Source organism: Gekko japonicus, unplaced genomic scaffold (genome assembly GCF_001447785.1).
Source record: "Gekko japonicus isolate JY-2015 unplaced genomic scaffold, Gekko_japonicus_V1.1 scaffold162, whole genome shotgun sequence".
Lineage (NCBI taxonomy): Eukaryota > Metazoa > Chordata > Lepidosauria > Squamata > Gekkonidae > Gekko > Gekko japonicus.
The window spans coordinates 1,329,697-1,355,442 of record NW_015176456.1 but is presented as its reverse complement, the minus strand read 5'-3'; the positions used below and the strand labels follow the sequence as shown (position 1 = coordinate 1,355,442).

General features: G+C 38.8%; 1 protein-coding gene across 8 annotated transcripts in view; it reads right to left on the bottom strand.

Annotated features, from left to right (window-relative positions):
• The window catches only part of SATB1 (SATB homeobox 1), a 127,135-nt gene that overhangs the window by 19,536 nt on the left and 81,853 nt on the right, over window positions 1-25,746 (bottom strand). For all 8 annotated transcript variants that reach the window (XM_015426957.1, XM_015426963.1, XM_015426956.1 and 5 more), the window contains one exon: window positions 23,923-24,078. In XM_015426957.1, coding sequence (XP_015282443.1) covers window positions 23,923-24,078 — 156 coding nt within the window. The remainder of the gene's footprint in view (window positions 1-23,922; window positions 24,079-25,746) is intronic.

The following is a 25,746-nucleotide window of genomic DNA, read 5'->3' as shown; positions in this document are numbered from 1 at the left end:
TAATTACCTTGGTGGTCCTTATGACAGAAAGGTAGGGTATACATTTTGTAAAATACAGAAATAAAAATAAATATACTGTTCTGACTTTGAGGGGCAGTTTTTTTGAGACTAAATGGGACTGCTACTGGGAAGCTGAAAAAACCCTTCAGAATGCACAGAAGACTGTGGATGGCTGTTCACACATTAGCAAAAATAACTCCAAAAGTTGTTCCTAAATTTAATGAATATGAGGTACAAGAAGAGAGACCTGTGATACTCACGGGGGGTATTCCCAGTGGCTCCTGGACCGCCAAGGCTTCTCCCTGCTGCCGCCCCTGCTGCCCACAACTGCAACAGCGGCGAGCCCTGCATGGCTCTGAACCGCCAGGCTTCTTTCTCCCTCCCCATCGCCGCCGCCACCAATGATGACGACAACAGCAGCAACAGTGGCTGCAGCTCCTAGCTGCAGGGTTTACCAGCTTTCTCCCCCCCTTAGCGGCAATGGCCACAGCTCTGAGCCACCAGGCTTCTCTCTCCCCATCACTGCCGACGACGACAGCAGCAACAACAGCCACAGCTCCTAGCTGTGGGGCCTACCAGGCTTCTCCCCCCCATACGGCAACGGCTGCGGCTCCTAGCCGCCAGCCTGTCAAGGCTTCTCCACTCACTCCCGCTGCCAGCACTAATGGTGGTGATCCCTCCGCGGCTCTGCCACAGATCCCAGAGGTAAGTGCGTTCTCTGCGAATGTGCAGGGAACGCTCTTTTACTTGCTGAGGGATTTAAGTATCCCCCATATAGTTTTTTAGGACTGCTCCAAAGTGGCCCCGATGTGCGGATTTAGATATCCGCATGGAGGGGGCAACTTGTCTATTAGATCTATAGATTAGGTTTTGCACAATGTGGAAAAATATTGATTCAAAAATTATGTTTAAAATTGTGATGTAATTTTGTAGGGGTTACTCAAACAGGAAATGACCCCCCCATTGGGTTCAGTACTTTCATAAATGAAACTTTTAAAGATAAGAATAGGGACATGTGTTGTACATGACAAAATTTGCTATTGGGTAAACACTGTTAAATTCAAATAGAAATGAAACCTTCTTAGCTGAATTGTATGAAACTACCTTGAGACAATATATGTGATCCTTACAAAGGTATCTGTGAGCAAGAACTACAGGCTGAGATAGTCATGACATAAATTTGTAGAACCATCCAGAAGTTTCTGGTCTGCCTTTAAGAGAGTACAATATAGGAATGAATCAACAGTATTTACCCAATTCCCTCTTGAAGCCATCCATGCTTGTAGCCGCCACCACCTCCTGTGGCAGTGACACCTTAGAAACAGTATAAGATGTTTAACACAAATATCCATGAATGCTGAAAATGTAGAAGATGGAGACTCTGAGTAAATATGACAAAATTATCAAGAGGCACAAATCGTATTGCTCTTTAGTTACACGTATTATAATGTAGATATAAAGAATACGGTTACATTTTGATATACCTACACTTAGTATAAATCCATTTGAAGGGAATGATGAATCCAAAAACAGCCTTTTAATAATGAATATGTTGGTTGCAGCACAGATTACCTGGGCTCAAAATTAAGAAAACTACTTCCCCTTCTCAAATGGAGTGGTTATTAGAAGTGCTGGACTTCTTAGAAATGGACATTCTGACAGATAAGATACAAAAAGGTTTTTTAAAAAATAATGTTCTGGATAAATGGAATAGGTATTGAATTTCAGAACTTTTTAAATGTGATACGATGTGTTATAATCATTAGCAATTATATGATGCTTGATAGGTATGGATTTATGTATTTGCTAGCAGATAAATAAAATTTAAAAACATGTAAATTAATTACAGTTTACATTTGATCTTAGGGTTCTAAGATTTTCAAAATGTAAACAGGAAAAAAAAAAGTTCCTTGGGTTGTTTTCACATATTTCTACAGAAAAAGTGACACTTTCTGCACTTTTCACAATTTTTTGTTTTCACAATTTCAAAGAATTAATTATAGTTTGATTTTTGCCTGATGGCCCCTCTGTTTTCCCGTATTTCTTCAGCATTCACAACTATAAATGGATAGTTTTCTTGAAATCTTAAAAATGGTATTTTATGTAAACAAATGAAACAATAGCTTCATGTTGGATTTATGCCTTGGACAACTTGCAAAGCTTGCTAAAATCAATAAGAATTTTGCAGTTGACATCTCTTAGCCTGGACTGCAAAGAATGCCTAGAACTGATATGTGAAGAAGGTCAACCATACAAAGCACCACTTTAACAAACTATTTTCCTACTCAAATTCTTTGCATGTCAAGAGTTTTAGATGAATTCATGTGATATTTTGAAGTATTTGTTTAATCCTGAAACTACCAACCAACCTTATTATAATGCCACGATCCACTATAACAATTAAATACCAGTTTATCTGATGTTAACTGCTTTAAATTTGGGGATTTAAAGACTACATTTTATTTTGCTTTCTTTTTTGAAAATAGTATTCTGTCGTCTTAACAATTCATTTGGTCTAAGACATGGGAATAATATTTGATCACTCTGGACATCATGTTTATAAAACTTGGGTTTTTTTCAACGTACCACAAGATCATCAATAAGAAACTCTAGAAACGATATGCTTTGATTTAAATAAACAATTCCGTAGCTGTCAGCATGAACAGATGGGAATTAATATAAAGAAACTTACATGAATTGTCAGAAACAAAGGTAAACTTCTAAGATAAGGAATTCATTTTTCCCAGCTACTGAAGGATGAAGAAATTGATGTTTTTGTTTCCTGAAGTATCATATTTAATCCATTAACCAGTCACATCATCTTGCCATTATAAGCTGTTACTGCACCCTGCCTTTGATGTGAGAAAACTGGCAAAGTAGCACAGGAGGGTCTTTTTTTCATTGTATGCTTCTATAGCATTTGGTGGCAACAAAGAAATGTTTGTAATTTAAGTGTACCTTTAATAATCATCCACCAGAAAATGGGTTACAGACTACATAATCTAAACTTCTGTTGTGAACTATAAAATAATTTTTAAGAGTAAGCAACAAATATTCTAACAATACATATATTGCTAAGTGCCTCCACTATAGTTAAAAGGTTTAGCATTAATATAACCTTAAGTAATCTCTTCACATGTTCAGTTTAAATATCATTTTCCTCCCAATTTGAAAATCACTTCACTGAACTGTCCACTTTCCAGAATTACAGGAAAATATCATAAAGCTATGCCCTAATTCAGACTATTAAAATATTAATTCTATTTTATCTTTAAGAGACAGGGGGAGGGGAGATATACTATTAATGTACCATACTACAAAGTGCTCTAAGTGTTACCACTAACCTTAGTTTCTTATCTCATCCTCTTTTACCTCTCATTTTCCTCCTCTCAACTATGGTTCTCTTGAAATTCTTGACTTCAGCAGGGTAGTGACAGGCACAAGCCCCTAATCAAAAATATAATAGGCATTCTTGTGCAAATTGCATTCACATGTTAAAAAGACAGAAAGGTTAACAATTGATTTAAAAAAATAAAATTAAAAAGATGATCTTTTATTCTGCCTTCCTTCATACTCTGTTCTTTCCAATACACTCATAATACAGAGGGCAATTATAGGCAAAAAATATCCTAGACAAAAAGGTACTTAAAAATCAAAACAAGAAAAAACACCTGCCAATTAGTTAATAAATTCAGGGCTGGACTGGTAAATTACATGTAACATGGGTCATAAAACAGGTTACTGGATTTTACAGAAGGTGCTTGGGAAATATACATTTCCTTGTCTCTTTTAAAGGGGAAGAAAAGTACACATGCAGAATTTGATTAGGAAAAGCCAGTTAGGTAAGAAAATATATATTTTTAAATTATGCAGTCATTGGTACTAATGGGTATGGGGAAAAAAAGACTGAGATGTTGAAGATTTTGTCTGCTGGCTATATTTTAGCAAGTTATCGAGAACTAACCTGGGGATTATAACATGGCAAAACTCTATGGTTCTATTAATGTATGATGCAGGGACTGACCCTAGACCTTATAGATTTTACTGTGAGATCTCACATGTTGTTCAAAACCCACCCCAGTTTTTACAGGAGAACTTTTAAAATGGAAGATCAGGGGAAAACAGTATGCAATGGTATTATCTCCTCAACTTTAAAAGAAACATACAAACAACAACAACCAAACCCCCCAAAACAAAAAAACAAAAAAACCCTGAACAGATTAAAGGGCAATGTAAACTCTCTGAGCTTGGGAACAAAAATGATACACAGATTTTAAATTGCTAAAATAAAACTCTGCATGAAGTTGCTGAAAGCAAAAACTTACCTAAGTCTTCTTTTGCAGGCCTGTGGGGAGGGGAGGAGGCATGGCTGGCCATGCCTGGGGTGGGCTGCTGTGGCAGTGCATACTTCCTTCCGCTCCCCCATCCTGGCCAATCACTCAGTGCCTGACATAGCCATAGCTGGGGCACTGCCAGTGGCTGGATACTTAGTCGGCACCACACTGCTGCTTAGCCACTTTGTTTGTGGATTCATCCACCCAGCCGTCCCACTTTTGCATTGTTACAATAGGTTTGTTATTTTTTATTATGTCCTTTGGCACAACATTGTTGGTGGTGTCGCATGGGGATGGATCCATTTTGGGGGAAATTTGGCCTGTGTGCCTGTTTCCTCCATCTCAGGGATCCCCTTAAGGGATTCTGTAGTGAGGGTTTACAGCTTGGGGCATCCACTTCCAAATGGCAGGGGAGACCATCATGTGGAATCCCACTGAAACTGCCATCCCATAGTATTCCCTAGCAGGTGAGCTGGTGGAGATCTGCTCATTGGCTGGCAGGTGGGTTGGCTGATACTCTGGATCCGTTTGCCCCATGCTACACCAAAGCTTTTTCAGCTGTGACCAATAAAGTTGTGGCCAATTTCAACCGAACATTAGTTTGTCTGTATTAATCACACATTTGTGGGGTTAGCCTCACAGTGCCCTGCCTCTTCCCTTAGAGCTGGGCACTTAAAAATATTTTTGCAAAACTTTTTTAACACCATTATGTGCATTTTAGGATCTGCAAGAACAAATTTCTATAACTGTTCATGGATTAGAGCTTTATACCATGGAAAGTATGGTTTTATTAAGAGACTTGAGTGTGTTGGCTGTATAATTTCCAGCATTCATATTATCCATGAATATCCATCCCAATTAGCTAAAAACAAATACTATAGCTATAGCTTCAAGAAGAAAAGACTTCATAGTGAAACAATCAATATAAAAATGTTCTTGACCCATTAAATCATTGGCTATTTCTACAGACTGTGTCAATTGTTAAATTTGTACAGAACAGTTTAGTTTTATTTCACTAATACTGGGCATAGACAAATAAACCCATTAAATTGGTTACTGCACATTGTTACAATGACAAAACTGCTTTTTTCCTCCCCTGCCTGTGACTTTTTCTCCTTCAACTCCCATTTATAAGAACTTAAGGGCACCTATGCCAGATCAGACCAATGGTCCATCTGTTCCAGCATTCTGTTTTACAGGGATGTACCAAGTACATGGAGGGCAAAGCTTCCCTCTGGAGTTGTCCTCTAGCAATGGTATTCAGAGTGAACATACAGACACCAGTTAGTGATCATGGCTAACAGCCATTGATGAACCTATCCTTCACGAATATGTCAATTCCTCTTTTAAATCAAATTAAACTAGTAACCCACTGTCACTATATCCTACGACAGTGAATTCCATAAGTTAATCACTCTTTGAGTAAAGAAATACCTCCTTTTGTCTTCTCTCTCTGGATTTCATTCTGTCTGAAATCCATCTTTTTGTGTACATTATTTTACAAAACAACATAAGCAGAATCCTAAAAACTGCATGGAAATGTACTCAAGCTCTGTAGGAAATATATTCAAGTTTTGTAGGATGCAACCAATGATTTCATGGAAAACTATTGAACAAGCTTTCCCACCGTTGCAGTATCCAGTTAAAATAAGCTTAAAATCAGTTGTGCATAAGATCTCAGTATCTGCATAGTTTCCTTCAAATCTAGAGGTATATATGATGAAAGGGAACTCCTATGTATGTATGCCCTGTGTGCATTAAACATATGCTTAAAGTACTGAGAAAGAACATGAAGAATTAATTTAGATTTATTTCCTGTTTACTACTACAATATACTTACAGAGGAATCCCAAGCAAGTCTATTTATTGGAATTTACTCCCATGAAAGTGTTCTTAGGATTGCACCCACTACGAATACTGTGAGCGGTGTAAACTGGACTCTTAATTCCACTATGATATTCTCAATACTTAAAAATTAAGAAAGTAGTAAAAATAAATAATATAAATAAAAAAGTTCAACTAATTTAATCATGTTTAGGATACTGGATGCTCCAAGCTTTTATGTTCTATTGCTCCCTCCTAATCTTTCAAAAATGAATCCTCCCTTTTGCTCTTTTCCTTTAACCATGGTGCAATATAAACTGCTGATAAACTCGTCAATGATTAATGTTAACCAAATTCTTTCATAACCAGGGTTTGCAAAACTATTTTTAAATCCTGGCTTTAAAGGTGGTTATGAGAGGAATCCTGGTTGGCAACCATGGCTACTGAGGATATCTAATTCAGCAAGGAATTCATGCAGGAGGAGGCAGCAGCATGCAAGCTCACTGAATACCTCAGCTCTTCTAACCATGGTTAGATCAAGAATGGCATGTCTGAACCATGCCAATATTTCCTCTATTTGCTTGTGTCCAGATATCATTTGATATTTTGAAGCTTCATTCTTTCATCATGTGAAACAGTAAATGAAAAACACATTTCTTTTAAGCCTGTAATCATTTATGATTCAGTTTAACTTTAATCAGTCCTTGATAAAACAGATTCACAGAGTGCCATGTAAGCAGATGTCTATAATTGTAATTTTTACTGATGTGTTTTAAACACACAACAATACTTAACATTATCAACTCATGGTTCCCGCAGAAGGAAATTACCTCCTCCCCTTTGATCACCTCTTTTCTCCTTGCTTATTAACTATAGCTCATCTAATTATTGCAGAATTCCAATGTTTATCTAGTATTTTGTTGACTGAACTTCCAGGCACAAATGATCTGAATGTAACACTGAATAGAAAGCTGACATGTAGAATTCCATAGCTATATTTGTATCTGACCTCAGTGCACCATTTCTATTAGTATAGTCCACACTGGTTCTTTCTATCCTCTCCTTCACGTCAACTTTAAAAAGCACAGTAATTTTTCATAACAACAGTATATGAAAAGGTAAATGTAACTTGTATTATCAGCTTTCAAAATTATTGTGTTCCCCTTAAAAATATGTTGTGTTCAAAATGGAAAGGTTTTGCCCTAAAACTTTTTTCCTCTTGTCACCCAATTCACATCTTCCCGGCAGCATCAGATCGACTGTCAAAGAACTTACAGGACACAGAGAATGTTTAACAGACCATGAGAAGCTGTAGGTCGCAAGTGAGGATTCATTTTTTTAAAAGTACTTTTAAAGTATAAACTTAATAACTTTTGTCCTGAGGTGTGGAGTCCAATTTATTCATTTATACTCTATCTTTTTCTCCAATGGGGACCCGAAGCAGCTTACATTGTTCTCCTCCTCCATTTTTATCCTCACAACAACCCTGTGATGTAGGTTAGGCTGAGAGAGAGAGAGAGTGACTGGCCTAAGTTCACCCAGCAAGCTTCCACGGCAGAGTGGGGATTTGAACCTGGGTCTCTCAGAACCTAGTCTGACACTCTAACTACATGCTATGCTGTCCCATCTCCACTTACTGTACTTTTGTATCTAAGTCAGATTTTAATGCTCTTATACAAATAGTCTGCATTATACAGCACAAATCTCCAGCATTTGAAACTTTTTGTGCAGATCTAGCAAGCAACTCTAGCCCACAGCAACTTCTATCTCTTTTCTACTGTTATATTTTCATCTTGCAGTCCACTTTAATGCATGCCAGCTTTCAATAAAGTACTACACTCTCCACATGTTGTTTCTTCGCTGAGTCTTCTGAACAATTAAACTGGCAATATGCAAGCAATACAAGACTTACAAAAATTACATAACACCAGCCAAGTTGAGGATTCACAACCTGTGCAAAATGAAACACAAACTACTATTCAGCTTTAAAACACAGTGGTATGAAACATTTTCATAATTTTGCTTTTAACATAGTATTGTGGGTCATTTAAATATAAATGTTTGCAATATATTAGACAACCTAATCCAAACATCTATATTTAAATAACCCACACTATGTTAAAAGCAAAATTATGAAAATAGCTTTACTTCTAGGTGGGCCATGGCAGGGTATGTTCACTTAAACCAGTAAATCCCCTGATCTTGTATCATTGTTTAAACTAAGCAGGTGTGGACTTCATCAGCACCTGGATGGGAACTTACCGGGAGCATTGTTTTAGGTATGTGTTTGCCCGTACCTTCTTAAGTAATTAAAGCCCACATATCACATCGGTGCTGCATATGTTCTCAAGGACTCTTAATGGTTTCAATAAGGAATATTCCTTCAATATTCCTTTTCTGTACATGGTGTGGCCTCCCTGATAGTGTTAAAATTCAGCATTTACTTTCTGGACACAACTCTCTTATCTCCTTATAAATAATAGCCGAATGGTGGTGGCACTTCTCTAGAACATTCCACATGCTCCAAAATCAGTTCGCTCTCTGATCTGTCATTCAGAGGGTCTCCCTATCCACTGGCTGCTTTGCCTGAGTCCTGAGTCCTGCCTCCAACATTCCTCTCCCCCCGATAGCCAGTCAGAACACAGAGGTTATTTGCATATGCAGCCTCATTGGCCTCTGCCTTGGAACACAGGGGTCGTTTGCATATGCGACTTGATTGGCTTTTGCCTCTAACATTCTAAACAGTTTTGCTCTTCTGAGGTAAAATGTGTCTAATCTCCAGGTGAGGGCTGGAGATCACTCAGAGTTACAACTGCTTTCCAGATGGCAGAGATCAGTTCCCCTGGAGAAAATGGTGGGCTCTGTATCCTTATATGCTGCTGAGGTGGCCCCCGTATGACAGCCAATGTGACGTAGCAGTCAGGACTTCAAAGCACAGGAGAGGCTGCAGGTGTGTGGGGGGTGGAAAGCTGAAGAGTGAGGGGGAAATAAAGATAGGTTGATGATTGGCTGGGAAGGGTTGCCAACTCCAGGTGGGAAATTTCTGGAAATATGAGGGATGGAACCTGGAGAGGGTGAGGTTTCAGGAGGCGTGGGACCTCAGAAAGGTACAAAGCCATAGACTCCACCCTCCAAACCATCGTTGCCAATCTCCAGGTGAGGGCTGGAGATCACTCAAAATTACAACTGTTCTTTAGCTAGCAGAGATCAGTTCCTCTGGAGAAAATGGTGGACTCAGTGTCATTATACCCTGCTGAGGTCGCCACAGCAAATTGAAACCCGCCCAGAGCCTCTTTCTAGAGGCCGTTGTATTTATTTCCACAACGGGACTTTTTCCAAGTAGCCTATATTGTCGCCTGTTTTCTCCAGTCTGCAATTCGAATCAGGGAAGCTATTAACTGATCCATCTCATTTAGGTTGGCCTTATGATTCCTTTGCTACTTTTCAATGTATTTCTTAAACTTTTTAATGTACTTTTATTTTTGACATGCCAATAAAGGTTGTCTGTCTGTCTTAATGGTTTCCCAAGTATGTCTGTGTAGTAAAAATGCAGACACTTGCCCAGGTGTCCTATGACCTTGACAGAGTTTATCAAGCCTGACAATTTGAAACTGTGTTCTTTTACCTATTTGTCCAGTCTCAGCACCTATCAATACCTCCGGCGTCACAACCTGGTCCCTATCCTCCAAACTCTTTGGAGACTACCCAAAGTTATGTGTATCTGTATTTTCTTCTATGGCTTGCTTGATTTACTTCCATTCCCTTTACTAAGCCAAAAATGTGATTCCCACCCCCCCAGAAGGCCTTTGTTCTGATTTCAGAAGATTGCTGTTCTGATTGCAGAAAATTCTCAAAAGGTAAAACTTAATAACCTGCATCTTAAGCAAAACTAGAACCTTACTTATCTCCTTGTGATATTTTAGAACACAGCACCAGCAGGACATTTTATAGAAGCAGGTAAACCGATTATGATTCAAGCAATACACAAGTCCTGTATCATATATTCCCACATCATTTTTTCTGTGGCAGGTGGGCTTTGGATTGCAGACCTAACAGAATGTACTTAAGCAAAAATCATTTGGGAAGCTTCAGCAATAACTCTGTTCTATGTAGGCAAGAAACTGTCTTTACAGCAAACAGCATACCTAAAATGGGGGAGGGGGGACGACGACGACTCAACAACAACAAAAAAGAATCACCACCAAAAGAGGACTGAAATTTTAGTTGCACCACATGTGGTTTTCATTTGTGAAAAATGAACAAGCTGTTTGTGGTTAAACTGTCTAATCTGCTGTTATCAATCTAGCGCTGCATTCAAGATTTACAGGATACATCAGCTTCTGTGCCACATTAGCTGTTAAAAGGGAGAGGGGGTAGGAGGGAAAAAAGGAGGAGGAGAGAGTTTATCCTGAGGAATAATATTTCCAATGCAGCCACACTCGCACTACATCTGGTTGTGCTGGTAGCGGCAGTTAAATTGAAATATTTCACAGCGTGTGTCAGAAACATGCAGAATGGTAATTATGACAGATCTGATTAAGCCTGAGTGCCACTCGCTCCCTGGCCAGCTCTGGTTGTGCAGGTGTGACCTTGTGCGTGCCTGCGTGTGTAAATAAAATTAATTACAAGCGAGGGGGCGAAGGCTTCAGTGACATCACAAAGCGGAGAAACTCCCAAGGGGGAGACCTAATGGAATATTTTCCCTCAGTCTAATAATACAGTTCATATTGACTTGAGGTAATTAGTGGGATCATTAAAGCAGTTTTCCCGGCGTATTTGGCTGCCTGATCAGATTAGCGAAAATGTTCTTCAGAACAAGCCCTGTGTGGTCTGCCAGAGGAGGAGGAAATACAAAGCAACAAAGCATATTTTGGAATGATAAGCTGTGCTGGACTTCCATTTCTGCAAACTGTGCTAACGGTACCTCAACTTAAGAATAGCCTCAGTCAAGTAGCACAGGTCCCTATTTCAGAAAAAAACATAAAGGCTTGTCTATAGGCTATATTTTTATTTATGGTTAAATGACAGTTATTTCGTATCTATATTTTACATGCTGACGATTTTTCTCCACTGACCAGACATAACCATAAACCACCTTGAAACTGTAAGGTGCTTCAATCAACAAACTTTACTATGAACTACCTTAAAGATAACTTATAAACAGTATACTGCATCATATTGTAATAACCTCTTCCCCAAACAAAAGCCAACCCCCCTTCCCAATGAAATGGGAGATGAGCATGCATATTTCCATGACTTCAACACATAAAAATAAGCCTCACAGATAATATATTTTCAAATTTCTCTTATCTAAGAAAAATGTTTCCACATACAATGCTTTAATTTAACAATGAAAACCAGGATCTTAGCTTTTAGCTTTCTGAGAACAAAAATATGAAAGAACATCAGCAAATATTTTTCAAATCAAATAATGATAATTAGGTATCTTTTTGTAATTGATATAGCCCAAGAGAAAGTCAAAAGTTTTAAAAACATCATCCACATTAATGCAACGCAGCTCTTTTAGATCAAAGAATGAACCATTTGTTTAAAATCTATCTATTGAGCATGCTCTACCTTGCAAACAGAATATGCCAGGCTCTGTCACAGATGGCAGGCTATGACAGTTGCCATCCGTAGCGTCGATACTCGACAGTTCAGCACAAGATCAGTGACATTCTGTCTCATTAGAGCCACACTAATTATCACAGCTAGTTTCAGGGGAAACCATGTGTTGCAATGGTCAATTTGAAGGAGTCTGTGCATCAACAAACTGGTAATAAGGATCAGACACCTTATTATATGACAGCATGCAGCCTATGATCTGATTTTCTGAATCAGAGGTACTGAGGCAGCACTGAAGCCTGATGAGTTAGGGAACTATTATGTACACAGTGCCTATCGGTGAGCTCATTTTGTAAAGGAACGTTACAAGACATAGGTACAAGAACTAGGAAGACATGTCGGCTTAATGATAATATTTAAAACATTATCACTATTTCTGTTTGTCTCCACTAATCTAAAAGAAAATTAAGGAACAAGAACTCCTTGAGTACTGATTCAGTCAGGGATGTGGTGGTTGCTTAGAAGACTTTGCCTCCTGCATTTCAATGGATGATTGAATTTTCCTAGCTGTTCTGGCTTTTGCGGACTTTGCTCAGAATCCAATGTAAGATTTTAGGCTTTCAAAATATGTACCAATACCCTTTAACTCTATTCAAGTTTATGCAAGGAGGACTTTTCATTTGTGTTCATTTTAACATCATCTCTATTTTGCTAAGTAATGACTGTATTAGCAGCTCCTATGATATAGATTGCACAGAGCTCCTGATGTGTCCCACCCCCCTTCAGAAAACCTGGGATGCTATTTATTTATTTATAATCTGTGCAGGAGTGCAATGATGCAGGCAGCTAGTAGCCTCAGGAGCTTAAAAATATGGCTGGAGACTGAGTTGCTAGAGAGGGCAGGAAACAAGTTTCTCCTACTCCTGTATGTATAGCTGTTTGTACGATACAGTCTTTGCTTCACTGTTAAATCTTTTTGTTGACCTTAAGGAGATACAAGAGTCATTTTGTGTTCTTCATTCTGTTTTTAAAACATTGGCCCCTATCCGGCTGCTGGCCGTCAGCCATGCTGCTAGGGGCTGCCCTTTCCTCCTCTGAAGGAGGGAGAGTCAGACACTGCTTTGCGGCATCTGGCTTCTGGCAGGGAGCAGAGCTGGCCCTTCTACAACAGTTGGCTCTGCTCCTGCCCTTTTCAGTCCTCTCTTAGAGCTCAGCCCACCCTACCACCCTGACCTCTGTACATGTTTTGGCTGGTCGACCCTTTGGGGGCTGGGTAGGCATTTTTGACCCCTGCCTGATTGCCTATATGGCAGGGGTGATTTTTTCGCCTACAATGTACTGTTGTTCAGTGGATTGTGGAATTGGCTCATGGTGGTGCTGCTTAATTTGGCTGGTCACTTTTTGGATTCGCTGGATTGTGTTGGGTTACTGATATGTGGCTAGGGGAGCACCGTTTTGGGGGCTAGGAGTCTGGCAGGGATGTGTGACCCAGGGTGAGGAATACGAACTGCCTTTTGAGACTGCCTGGTTTGATCCTCCACGTAAGTTGTGCAGTTTGGTGGCTGGAGCACCAGGACATGGCCCCCATGCTGTGCTGGCCTGGTGTGAACCACGTCAATTGGCCTGAGCCGCAGGGTGTCTCAGCTGTTATACAGCAAGGGAGGTGTCAGGAATGACCCCTAGCTTTGACCATGCCACCAGTTAGTTTTGCCCTTGCCGTTTAATATACGTTAAAAGTTAAAATAAAGTGGTCCATAGTTTATCGAATCTCTGTGTGTCTGATTCTTTATTCCAAAGGGGGGGGGGGCAAACAGATAACCACTGAAGTCTGCATGGACGCTTTCTTCAAAATTCACCTTTCCTCTGGTTCATATATTTTCCTTTCTTTTATCTGCTCCTTCCATTAATCATCTTTTTTTCTACTGCTCATCTTGTTCCTCCATCCCCCCCACCCCCATTTCAGTTCTCTCCTCATTTCCTTTCTTTTTTAAGCTAGGTATGTTTCTTGTTTCAAATAGCTGTCTCACTGGTTATCTACCTCTTTTCTAGTTTGGTAGTTTTATCACAGCTTTCTAAAATTTTCTTTTTCACATAGCTAGTCAACACCCCATTTCCTGCTCTGTTCTTTTCTACTCAACATTTTCTTCCATGTTTCTCTCCACTCATCCAGTATGTAGTCTTTTCATTTCTTTTTGACTCGACCCCTTTAATTTCATACATGGATGCAGGGCCTCACTTGAGTCAGGGGTTCTCAGTGCACAATTCCAGAACCTCTTTAATTGCTTAACCTCTGAAAGATATGCAATAGTAGTACCCTAAAGAATGGTTGTGACCCAAGGCTATGGTTTCTGTAGTCTTGTGCCTTGGTGCTTTTTACTTAGTCAGTGCCTAGAAGGACGGAACAGGGCAGTGAAAGAGAAACTCGATTGTACCAACAATAATAGGATCCCTTCTCTCAGTGCTCAGGCCTCCACCACTCTATCCTTCTCTCAAAGCTAGCTCTGAAATATTGCTGTCTCTTAAGTTTTGCAAAAACTTCTGTACTGTAATTTTAGAGGGGAAACAAAATACATTGTGTTTTTAGGCTGTCTCTGCCAATGCACTGTAATTTTAGAGGGGAAAAGAAATGCACCGTGTTCTTAGGCTGTCTGCCTGCCCCTCCCAACATTGTAACACTCTAGTGTGACCAAGAAAGATGGGTCCGTGCAGACAAGAAGGCAAGAAAAAGGCTTAGCCTCCAGTCCAATGTTTCTAAGGACACCCATTTATTTTCTGTTATATAAATGAATGGTGAATATTTATTTCTATTCTAATGTAAAGCACTATGCTTGGGGAAAATACTGTGGTAAGAGTAAAACATTCACATCACCTCTGAGTATAGATGGCTCTGCAACCACTAATGGGATCATCACTGGGGAGGGAAAAAGTCTATGGCTGATTTGAGATGGTAGGAGTAGAACCAGAGACGGAAAATAAATCAGGAGCCTTACTGTATTTATGGGGATCTTTTAATTATGGAAGGGTTGAAGTGCAACTCTCCATTCCTATTCCTCAACATCTGACTAATCACTGAGGCTCTTGTCATTGTAATAGTTAGGGCCAGGATAGCTTGTATACTTGGGGAGTAGCTATAATGACCAAGACTGCTGAAGAGATTGGGAAATCTCCTTGTCATTCAAATCTGATGGACTTTTATAATGGTGTCATAATGAATAAAGGAAGTTTACACTGTGGATGAAATTTCAGTTGTATAAGTAAGGACTACCCCAATAGATAAAAGAGGTTGGAAAGGGATATGACTAAAGTTCAACCACTTCTGAAGTTTCTCTCTAGAAGAAGAGAAGAGATTGGATTTATACCCCGCCCTTCATACCCAAAGGAGTCTTAGAGCAGTTTACAAACTCCTTTCCCTTCCCCTCCCCACAACAGACACCATGTGAGGTAGGTGGGGCTGAGAGAACTCTGACAGAAACTGCTCTTTTTCAAGAACAGCTGTGCCACAATTATGGCTTGCCCAAGGTCATCCAGCCAGGTACAAGTGGAGGAGTGGGGAATCAAACCTGGTTCTCCCAGATTGGAGTCTGTGCACTTAACCACTACACCAAACTGGCTCTCTATGACCACAAAGAAGCCTCTTCTGTGGCCAATCCCTATTGCTTGGGAATATTACCCTCAAACTCATTTTATCTTATTTAATCTTTGCTCCAATACTTGTTACATAATGTTCAAAAATTTTAAAGTCTGTGTAGAAACTTCAATAATTATATAATCACGGACTTCTGGTTTAAGCGTTTTGCAGCTTAGACGCGTCCCATCTCGTTCTGATGGAGACACGCCGAGACCCAGCTAATGGGAGGGGTCCAAGTTCGTCCCAGACCTCCCTGGGGTCTCTGTAGCAGACCCCCAGCCTGGGGAGCTGGGATAAGCCTCTCCCAAGGCGATGGCCGAGGAATCGAGGCTTGCCTGTCCCCCAGTGGTCCTGATGACCCGGAGCCAGTATGGTGCTCAGAGCCAACCGCCGGATGAACAGACAAGAAAATAAGCAAAAATAAGCCTCTTGCAACAATCAAATACACCTAAACAGTGAGTTAATCAGACCTCTATATAAGCGAAGATCGTTGAGGGAAGGAGCAGTGGGTGGGGAAGGGTCGGAGTTCCACCCCCCTCTTGAAACAGAATGGTTTCTAAGCGCTATAGAAAAGAGAGAAAGAATGAAACTAACCATACGAGACTTCTGCTGAGCTTGAAAGCTGCATTTTAAATCAAGAAGTGCCAAATTCAGAGAAACTTTACTTTAAAAATAAAACTTTTCTTCTTTATAAACATGTCTGGGAGAGGGAGGAGAATAGCTGCGGAGAAGAAACTTCCCACAGGAAGTACTGTAGCGACGCAAATGGATAAAAGAACCTCAGCAACTGAGAAAATGTTGAAAAAGATGGAAAAACAGACTGAGAGCATTAACAAAAAAGTGGATGAAGCAGAGAAGGAAAGATCCTCTGATAAAACGCAACTAATACAGCTACAGCTGGAAAGATCCATGTATGTTCTACGTTTCCATGGTATCCCCGAAAAGAAGAACGAGGATTTAAAAGAACTTTTGGCGGTTGCCTTGGCCCCATTAATGGATTATAAACAAGAAGTTTTAATAAAAGAGATGGATGTGGCTTATAGGACTTATCCGGACTGTATAAAGAAAAACAAACTCTCAGGGGAAACCTATCTAAAATTCACGAAACGATCTACCAGAGAACTGGTGCTAAAGTCAACAATGGGAAAATCCTTAGAAATCAAGAATGCAGACATAAAAAATTTGAAAGACATCCCTTTCCAAGTTAGAAAACGGAGGAAACTCTACAGGATGCTCACTATCACTGCAAAAAATGGAATACCATACAGATGGCTATTGTTGGAAGGGCTGAGCTTCAATTACCAGGACAAAAAATATAAAATTGACTCTGTTCCAAAAGAGGAAATATTTATGGATCAAATGTTCAATACAAAAAAGAAGCAGAAGGAAAAGAATTTAAAACCGGATGGGGAGGAAGAAGAAGAAGAATCCTACTCACAGGATTCAACAAGCCAAAATTCCACGTCATCAGAATCATCTGAATCGGGAAAAGGAGAGGCTGCCCCCAAACTCCGGGCTGCCCCCAAACTCCGGAAAACGAAGAAACGCAAGAAGAAAAAACTCTAGAAATAAGACAACAGCACTAAAGGCAGTAATTGTGTTAAGCTATTAGATGTGTACTATCATAATTGAACCAAATCTTGATATAACGTGTAATATTAGGTTAAAAAGCATTATTTTTCAACTATTCAGATCGTGACATGTATTAGACTTCTCCCTTCCCCCAAATCCAGTAGATGAAATAGATTAGAATGGTAGTATTCCTTCCCCTATCAAGTAAATATATGTATTAGATCCCCTTTATCCATCACCCATAGTAATAGTGTCAGGGTATTCCCCCATCCCATAATTGTAGTGTGTAGAAAATGCAAAAAAATAAAAAATTCCCCTTCGGGGGGGCCAAACCCCCCCAAAAAAACCCAATTATATAATCACTGGTTTGACAGATAAAAGTGAATGATCATCCATTTTTCCTGTTACTATTAAAAAGCAGAACTTTTGTGTACCAGAAACTCAATAGCCTAGTTCCAATATTTGTCTGTGAGACACAAATCAAGTGGAAGAATAAGCAATTCTGCAGAATTATTAACACACCTATGAGCAGAAAAGCCTAGGGATTTTCTAAAGTGTGAACTATGATTATAGAAAAGGAAATGTGGGCTTGTAAATTCCAAATCAATGTGAAGCCTGTTATTTCAACTAGAGAGTGTAATATGGAGAAGGGTTGTATTGGTGAAATAGGAAGAAAGGGCCTGTGAGTAGATACTGTGTAGATATGTGTGAGTGAGTGGAGAAGAGAGAATAAGTTACAACAGGCACACCCAGTGATTTGTATAGAATACGTTAAGAATGTTTAATTTCAGGGAGGACAATGAGAATATTTGTTGTATTATGTTTGTCCCTAGCATAAACAATTTTTAAAAAGAGCTTTAATTAAAAGGGTAAGCTCTGAACATTACTAATAAAGTATCATAATATAAAATCCTCATGCAACAACTACCAATTGAATATATAGTTCATTACAGTGCCATGAGAACCTATTAATTTCAGCTAAACTTAAGTGACTGAACAACTGGAATGATAAAGATAGACATGCCGGAAGTTAGGCAATATACTATAACACGCAGCAAATGAGTGGGTCAGCTTTATCTCTGATATCAAGTGTTTGTAAGCAAACACAGAGCTCTGTAAATTCTAAAAACAGATTTGACCAATCAAGGGTTCGGCTTAAAGGCGCTAAATACTATTAGTTTGCAGTGATCACTGTGTTCTTATGAAGGAATTTTCAAAGCAAATCCTAGTTTTAAAAGAGCTTAGTTCGTTTCTCTTGGGCATTACAGAATATAAACGTGTATAAAACTCTATATGTTGTGGTGTATTTACATACCAACAACAAAAACTGTCTTCCAATATATATTTTGGATGGCTTCTTTTAGTTATGCAGACAAACTTAGCTAAAATATATTGAATACAATAAAGATCAATATATTTTCAGCCCCACTGATTTCAGTGGGAGTAATTTAAACACATGCTTGCCTCTAATATCAAAGTAAAAGGGCTTAAAGTTACCAACTTGAACTGGATTGTGCCTGTTCTGTACATTTTGAAATTTCAGTTAAGTATGTGAAAAGTATGCAGACGGAGAGTGATTTCAGCTAAGCATACCTTTATTTAGTTCAGGACAAAGACGAAGGGACCAGCTCGCAGGCTGGTTATATAGGTTCAGAAAACCCGCCACCAAGTACACCTAAACAATGCAGACAAACTTAGCTAAAATATATTGAATACAATAAAGATCAATATATTTTCAGCCCCACTGATTTCAGTGGGAGTAATTTAAACACATGCTTGCCTCTAATATCAAAGTAAAAGGGCTTAAAGTTACCAACTTGAACTGGATTGTGCCTGTTCTGTACATTTTGAAATTTCAGTTATGTATGGTAAGCCGAAGAAATTTTGTCTAGTATTGTTAAATAAATTACATCCAGTAATGTATGTCTTAGCTTTTAGGACAAAACAATATTTCATTAAAAATGGCTATTATAAATACATTTGGTCCTCAAACTGACACAAGGATGTATATAATAGCAACAAGTTACAGCAACAAGGAAAATGGCAAGATTAAACTAACAGTGGATTAAAAGATGGGAAAGTCAAACGACTTTTAAAAAATAACTGTCCAATATTAATATACCAAATAAACAGTTCTTCACGGAAACATAAGAATTACTCTAATACTTTTATACAAGGAAATGCCAGTGCAGTTTAACAAATATTATATTAAAAGAGTAATAACAGAATCAGGTATGTGAGCATGAGGGACATACATTATGCTTTTCAAATTACCAAACAACAGCTGTTGAGTTATTGACAGTACTACTCAAAAGTGAAACTCTGTCTTGCTGAAACCATACTTCAGGGAAACAGCTACAATATATACAGGAGGAATACTTCAGGCCTATAGCATCCCTAGTAGCCCCAAGTTCACAAGGAAGAAAACCACCTGTCCACTTGCACGCAAGCCACATTTTGTGTAGCAGTAAAGAAGTATGATGGCACTCTTCACCACCTGAACTGCAATGATCTACCTTTCATGTGTAAATAAGTCATGCAAATAAGTGAAAAAGACTAGTTGAATATTTGGTATAAGAAACTAGAGAATGAAATCTTTCAGACTCACAATGTTTCTTTATAAAATTGTAAACAGTGGCATCTTGTTCTTGTTCACCACAGAAGATGCAGCACCCAATTTCCATATTACTACCAAACAGACTATATTGCTGTAGCAAGAACTATTATGGTTTATCTAAATGGGATTAACCCTTTTGTTTTAGGAGGTCTTTAGAACAATGAATTTTCCAGCAAACAGGGATATCATACATCTGGTGAAGAAAGAAAATTGCATGGAAATACAGACATCAAAGAAAGCACCGCAATTCCATAGTGCACAGGAGTTCTGGAAGATACTGCAGTGGTTTGAAAGACAAAGGCTGCTCTTCCCTCTTGTGTAGCAGAAACTCATATTCCATTGCTTTCTCTGATTGTCTGTTTTCAGCCACAGCTGCAAAGTAGCTTGTACTTAAACTAATACACAATTTTTAAGCTTGGAGCACTGCAAAGCTGAGTAATGCTGGTTATGTAAATATATGGGGTGGGGGGAAGATAAACTATGGATGTTAGGTATCACACCCAATACATGGGAATAGAATTCAATAGTTTTATACTGCAACAATACATTTTTTAAAAAAGTTCAAAAGAAAAGTAGATTGCCAGTATTAGTAACAGTGGACCTTATATAAGTTGCTGTCTAATAATAAGCAAGCTATTTTTAAAAATACATACATGAATTACATGTGAATATTCCTAGTACAGAAATAATTGGGATGATGTGCTATGTCATATGCATTTTTAACAAGACTACTGGTGATCTCAGTGACTAATATCCTGTCATTTTGTTTACCCAATTATTATAGGCAGCATGTCAACACGATGTTTTCTGGAACTACTGTTTTCCCCTTTTTTAGTTAAAATACTATATTGCATAATAAACTTAAAACAAATTGTAAGAAATGTGTGACTATTGCAGTACAGGTAGAATTCAGTGGGGACTCCTCCCACCTTCATACCAATGTACACCCTCCACCCCCATACCAATGTACATTAAACACAGTACAAAAACAAGTGGCGTTGTGGATGTAGTATTAATGTTAAGCGGAAAACAGTATAGATGGGTAATACAGAGGGGTGCAGATAACGGATATTTCTTTTTCATACATAACCTTCATATGGAAATAAAAGACATCTAAAGAAGCACACAGGTTTGAAGTCGCGCTTAACATTCTATCATAATTAGAAACATTTCAAGAGCCCTGTAATTTCCAATCAAAATTACAGTAATTTCCGATACACAAGCCATGATTCATGACAGAATTTTACATTCCATGAGAGATTATAGTGGCCTGATGTATGACACACTGAGTACAGCGCTAACATAAACAATTCAGTTTAATGTTTAAACAGCACTTGGTGTTTAGAATCCCACAATAAAAGAAACATATTATTGCAGAAATTATCACTTTGACAGTGATTGAAGGGTAGGCAGGCATGTGGCCTGTAAAGCTATAATTTTTTACAGTCCACAGCTTGAGTTTAATCATTTTGATATAACATTTCCAAAATATCCTTTTAAGTATTCCTTACAGCATATAACTTTAAAAAGAAACATCTTTTCTATATAATGAAAAGATGGACCAACTCCCAACTGCAAACATTTCCAAAGTTGAAGCTTAAATAACAAAACAAAATGCAACACTAGAATCTCAAACACACTTAATAAAAAGAGGTCATATTCTGTCATAATCTACTTTTCATGTCAATGTTTCACTACACTCTGCCTTCATAATCCCATACCTGTAACTAAAGTTGTATATGTTCATACCGTTAACATGCTACCTGCAGTTAATATGCACTAATTGGACATGATGACAATACTGATAAAAATCCTACAGAATCATTTCTGTATCAATCAGTCATGTTTATCAACATTTAATGTCTCCACACTTGCTACCCAGTTTAGTTTTTAAACTTTTAAAATTAAACACTGATTTCAGGCAGGTGCTGCTTTCACTCTAACTGAAATTGTTGATGCTTAAAATCAAGATCTTTTACAGCATTTTTATAATGGATTTCTAAGGCAATGTTACCATGTACACCCTATGAGAGACCCAGTTTGGTGTAGTGGTTACAGTACTAGACTAGGACTGGGGAGCCTGGAGTTCAAATCCTTACTTAGCCATGAATTTATTGGGTGAACAACAGGGGCCAGTCACTTAGTCAGTCTAAGCTCTTTTACTTATGAGAAGAAAGCAGAATTAGGGGGATGGGAGATCTATAGTATAGTGGTTAGAGCACTGGACCTGGACCTGAGTTACCCAGGTTTGAATTCCCATGCTGCAATGACAATTTGTTGAGTGACTTTGGGCCAGTCACACATGCAAAGCCTAATCTACCTCGTGCGGTTGTGAGGATAAAACAGAGTAATGGAGAACGAAGTAAGCCACACACTGAGTCCCAAAAGGAGAGAAAGGTAGAGTGCAAGTGAAGTAAATAAATAAATAAAAGTGTAAAGTTCATTTGCGTTGAGACAACAACAGCAAAAACCCATCTGTGATGGGTTCAAAATTTGTTGCGGTCATCCAGGAGAATGACTTTGGGATACTGGACAAAGCTAACTGCTCAGTACTCTGCAGCAGTTCTAAGGGCAAACTCAGTATTAGAACTGAGAAAGACATCTTCTCTATAAATGTCAGTTTCAACATTCTATTTGTATTATGCTTGATGCAACCAAGAACCAGATAGGTTGGAAGAGATTTGGGGGAGGAGAATAAATGTACTAAAGAAAATAGGTCTTTGTTTTCTACCGTAAATGGGAACCAATATTGGGACTAACATGTCTTCCCACATTTCCTATTGGAACCTAGAAGAGCTGGCTAAGGGAGGAGGGAATGAAAGCAATTCCAATCAATTTTTTGCAACAGGTCCAGAACAAACAAAACATATGACTATCTGATGAATTTTAACAAGATTATACGAATCCGTATGGATTATACAAACCCATGGACCAGCTAAAACATGAAGACTTTATGTTCAACAGCAGTGTATCTCAAATTACTAGATACTAGAGAGGAATAACTTGGTTCCTGGGTATGACCTTCCAAGATAAATATGACTGATCATTGTAAAATATGTTGTGCTAAATAACTGGTCTAATATTTATTTACAAAGCTTATATAACAAAGGGTATCGACTAATATATATACCAGGGGGAAAAGAAACTTATTGCAGCATTTGACAAAGTAACAAAACATGCCGAACTCAGAGCTTTGTTTATGACATTAGTATGAAGAAACCCAGACTGCTGAAGCACTGAGTTTCCCTATTTTTGAATCAAAACAAAATTTGCCCTGCTTAATTATGTACCCTTTGTAAATTTTAATTTTATCCACAATTTTTAATGTTGTTGATATAAATGCTGGTTTTTATACTTTGAAAGAAGGGGATATAGAGGTATGTGGCAACAAAAACCAGTGGTGGTGTAGAAAGAAGTGGAGAAAAATGTGAGTTCATGCACTAAGTGAAGAATAAAAACAAACAAACACAGGAATATCTAAGGATTGGATCCAGCCAGTTTTTTCACACAATCAAATTATAATCCTGACAAAAGACATAACCCCAAATTGCTTTTGTACATGCATAGCCTCTTGGATGGCCAAAGGGGACCTTTTCTTGTCTTTTTCCCCCCAACATAAAAATTGATTAGATGCAGCCCAAGGAGAAGAGTTCTGCAAGATGTATGTAATGTTACAGAAAGAAACACATGTGCACTATGGGACAAAAAAAGAAAAAAGAAAAACTGCACTTAAGAATAATTCATTACACAGTAAGATAAAGTTGCAACAAAAACCATGGTTAACATGGTGATGTAATGTGTTACTTCTGAATTAATACAACTCTAGAACTGACCCCTGAATGATTGGGATTGTGTACTCTGAATCATTCTATCTATTCTGGCAGACAGAAGTTAATCTTTCATCACATTTCAGTCAACTACGTCAGGCTATCACAATAGTTCAAAATCCAGAGAAAGGATAACCCTATTTTAAAAGACTCCTTGAGCTGCATAGAATTCAAGCAGTTATCTCCTTAGAGTCCACTCAACCAAATTTAACATTTTGCAGATTGCACTGATACGCTCTCCAATGCTCCCTCTAAGCTGTGGAGTCTTGTGAGCAAAAATTGTACTGTGTGAGCTACTGGTGTTAAAGTTGTGAGCGCGCGAGCGATTTGGCTACTGAATAAAGTAGGTTGCTCTGGAGCCATCTTTCCTGACCTAAGACAAAAATGTGTGAGCCAGAGACTAAAAAACTGTGAGCTAGCTCACACTAACTCAGCTGAGAGGGAACACTGACTCTCTCCATTATCTTGCATCCTTCCCCATAAAACCCAAATAAACTCCATACTGGAACAAATGTTGGGAAATCTTTAATGCAAGTCAACTTGATGATGCCTTACCTGGCTTTTAGTTGCTGCAACTTTTGCAAATAATGCTTGAGACACTTTTGCTCTCTTCATTTCCTGCTGGATCTCATCATAAATGGAAGCATTAATGTTCATAGTATTGTTTTCTGATTTTCCATTCCTTTCTGTTGCAATAGCAGCTGTTTTCACCTATACAATAATATATGAATGTCATTCCACCTTTCAAATAAGTAATAATGAGCATCCAGTTAAGAGATACAATTGTCATCATTCTCTGCAATTTTAAATCCCATTAATTAGAAGGTACATCAAAATAAGTGAGCTTTACTTTCATGTAAGTATGCTTGGTACTGAAAGAATTATATCTTTCATACAAGCTTCCTTTCAAATGTGTGAAATAGGCCAAAAGACACTTGCAAATATCTGAATGAACGTTCACAATCGAGAGGATGTAATTGCAGCATTAGATTCACTAAAGAAATTAAGCACAGGGAAACACTGAGTACAGTCAATTTTATCTCATGCTTTAGGTCTTTCACTTTATTTTCCATTACTGTGGTAGAATGGCTACAGTGCTGGATTTTGACTGGGGAACCTTGAGTTCAAATTTCTGTTTAGCCATGTTTACTGGGTAACCGTGAGTCAGTCACTCTCTCTCGGCCTAAAGTCCATGGAGTCGTGGAGACAAAAGTGTGTGAGCCAGAGACTAAAAAACTGTGAGCTAGCTCACACTAACTCAGCTGAGAGGGAACACTGACTCTCTCCATTATCTTGCATCCTTCCCCATAAAACCCAAATAAACTGTGTGTGTGTGCATGCATGCGTGTGCTCTGTGTGTGCTGAATCATATCACGATTTCTCACTTTTCATAGGGGGCTGAGTTTTTAAATGCCTGGTTTTAATTGATATATTTTATTACTTTGTTTTTGATAATTTTGTAATCCACCTTGGGTAGGTTCCTAGAGAAGTGGTATAATAACTTTCTAAATAAATAAATGATAGTGCCTTGTTGTTGTTCAGTCGCACAGTCGAGTCCGACTCTTCGCGACCCCATGGATCATCTCCCGCCAGGCCCTAAAAGCAACTAAAAACAAAAAACAGTTCTGGTGAAGAACTGAAAAATTTTAAATATGAACCTTCCCTGCTCTCTTTCTCACCACCAAGTACAGCTGAAACTTCATCCTCCACCAAAAGCTTTTTTGAACAAGACTGCTCTTACACTGTCTCTCGAATCCAGCCAATTACAGGAACTCGCTCCTGTTCAGGGAGGCTGTTCCAAAGGGCCAGTGCTATGGCTGAATGTCCTTGAGCAGTAACAGCTATCTGAAAAGGCAAAGCTCTGAGCTGAAAATGGTTAGGAAGCTGGCTAAGAATTATGCGGCAGGAAGCCCTGCCAGTCTGGCACAGGCATTGCTCCAGGGTAAGGGCTATGCTGGCATAGAGAGGTAAGCTGCCTGGGCAAAGCTGGAGTTTTTGGCTTCCTATGCCTCCCTAGCCCTACGAGTGCCCCTGAAGGCAGCATAAAGTTATGCCAGCAAAAACTGTGCAATAGTTGTAGATTGTCCGGGATGTATGGCTGTGGTCTTGGCATTGTAGTACCTGACATTTCGCCAGCAGCTGTGACGTCAGGTGATGAAATGTCAGGTACTACAATGCCAAGACCACAGCAACACAGCCCAGAAAATCTACAACAACTAGTGGAATAACCGACAAGCACCCATGCAGTGGGAAAGTCTGCCCAGGTTCTTACCAGAGAAATGAACCTTCAAGTAACTGTGTTTGTGTGCGCAATGGTAATAGTACTGCCCATGGCTCCTCAGAGGAAGAGCAGGATTTCAGTGTTAGGTATCAAATAAA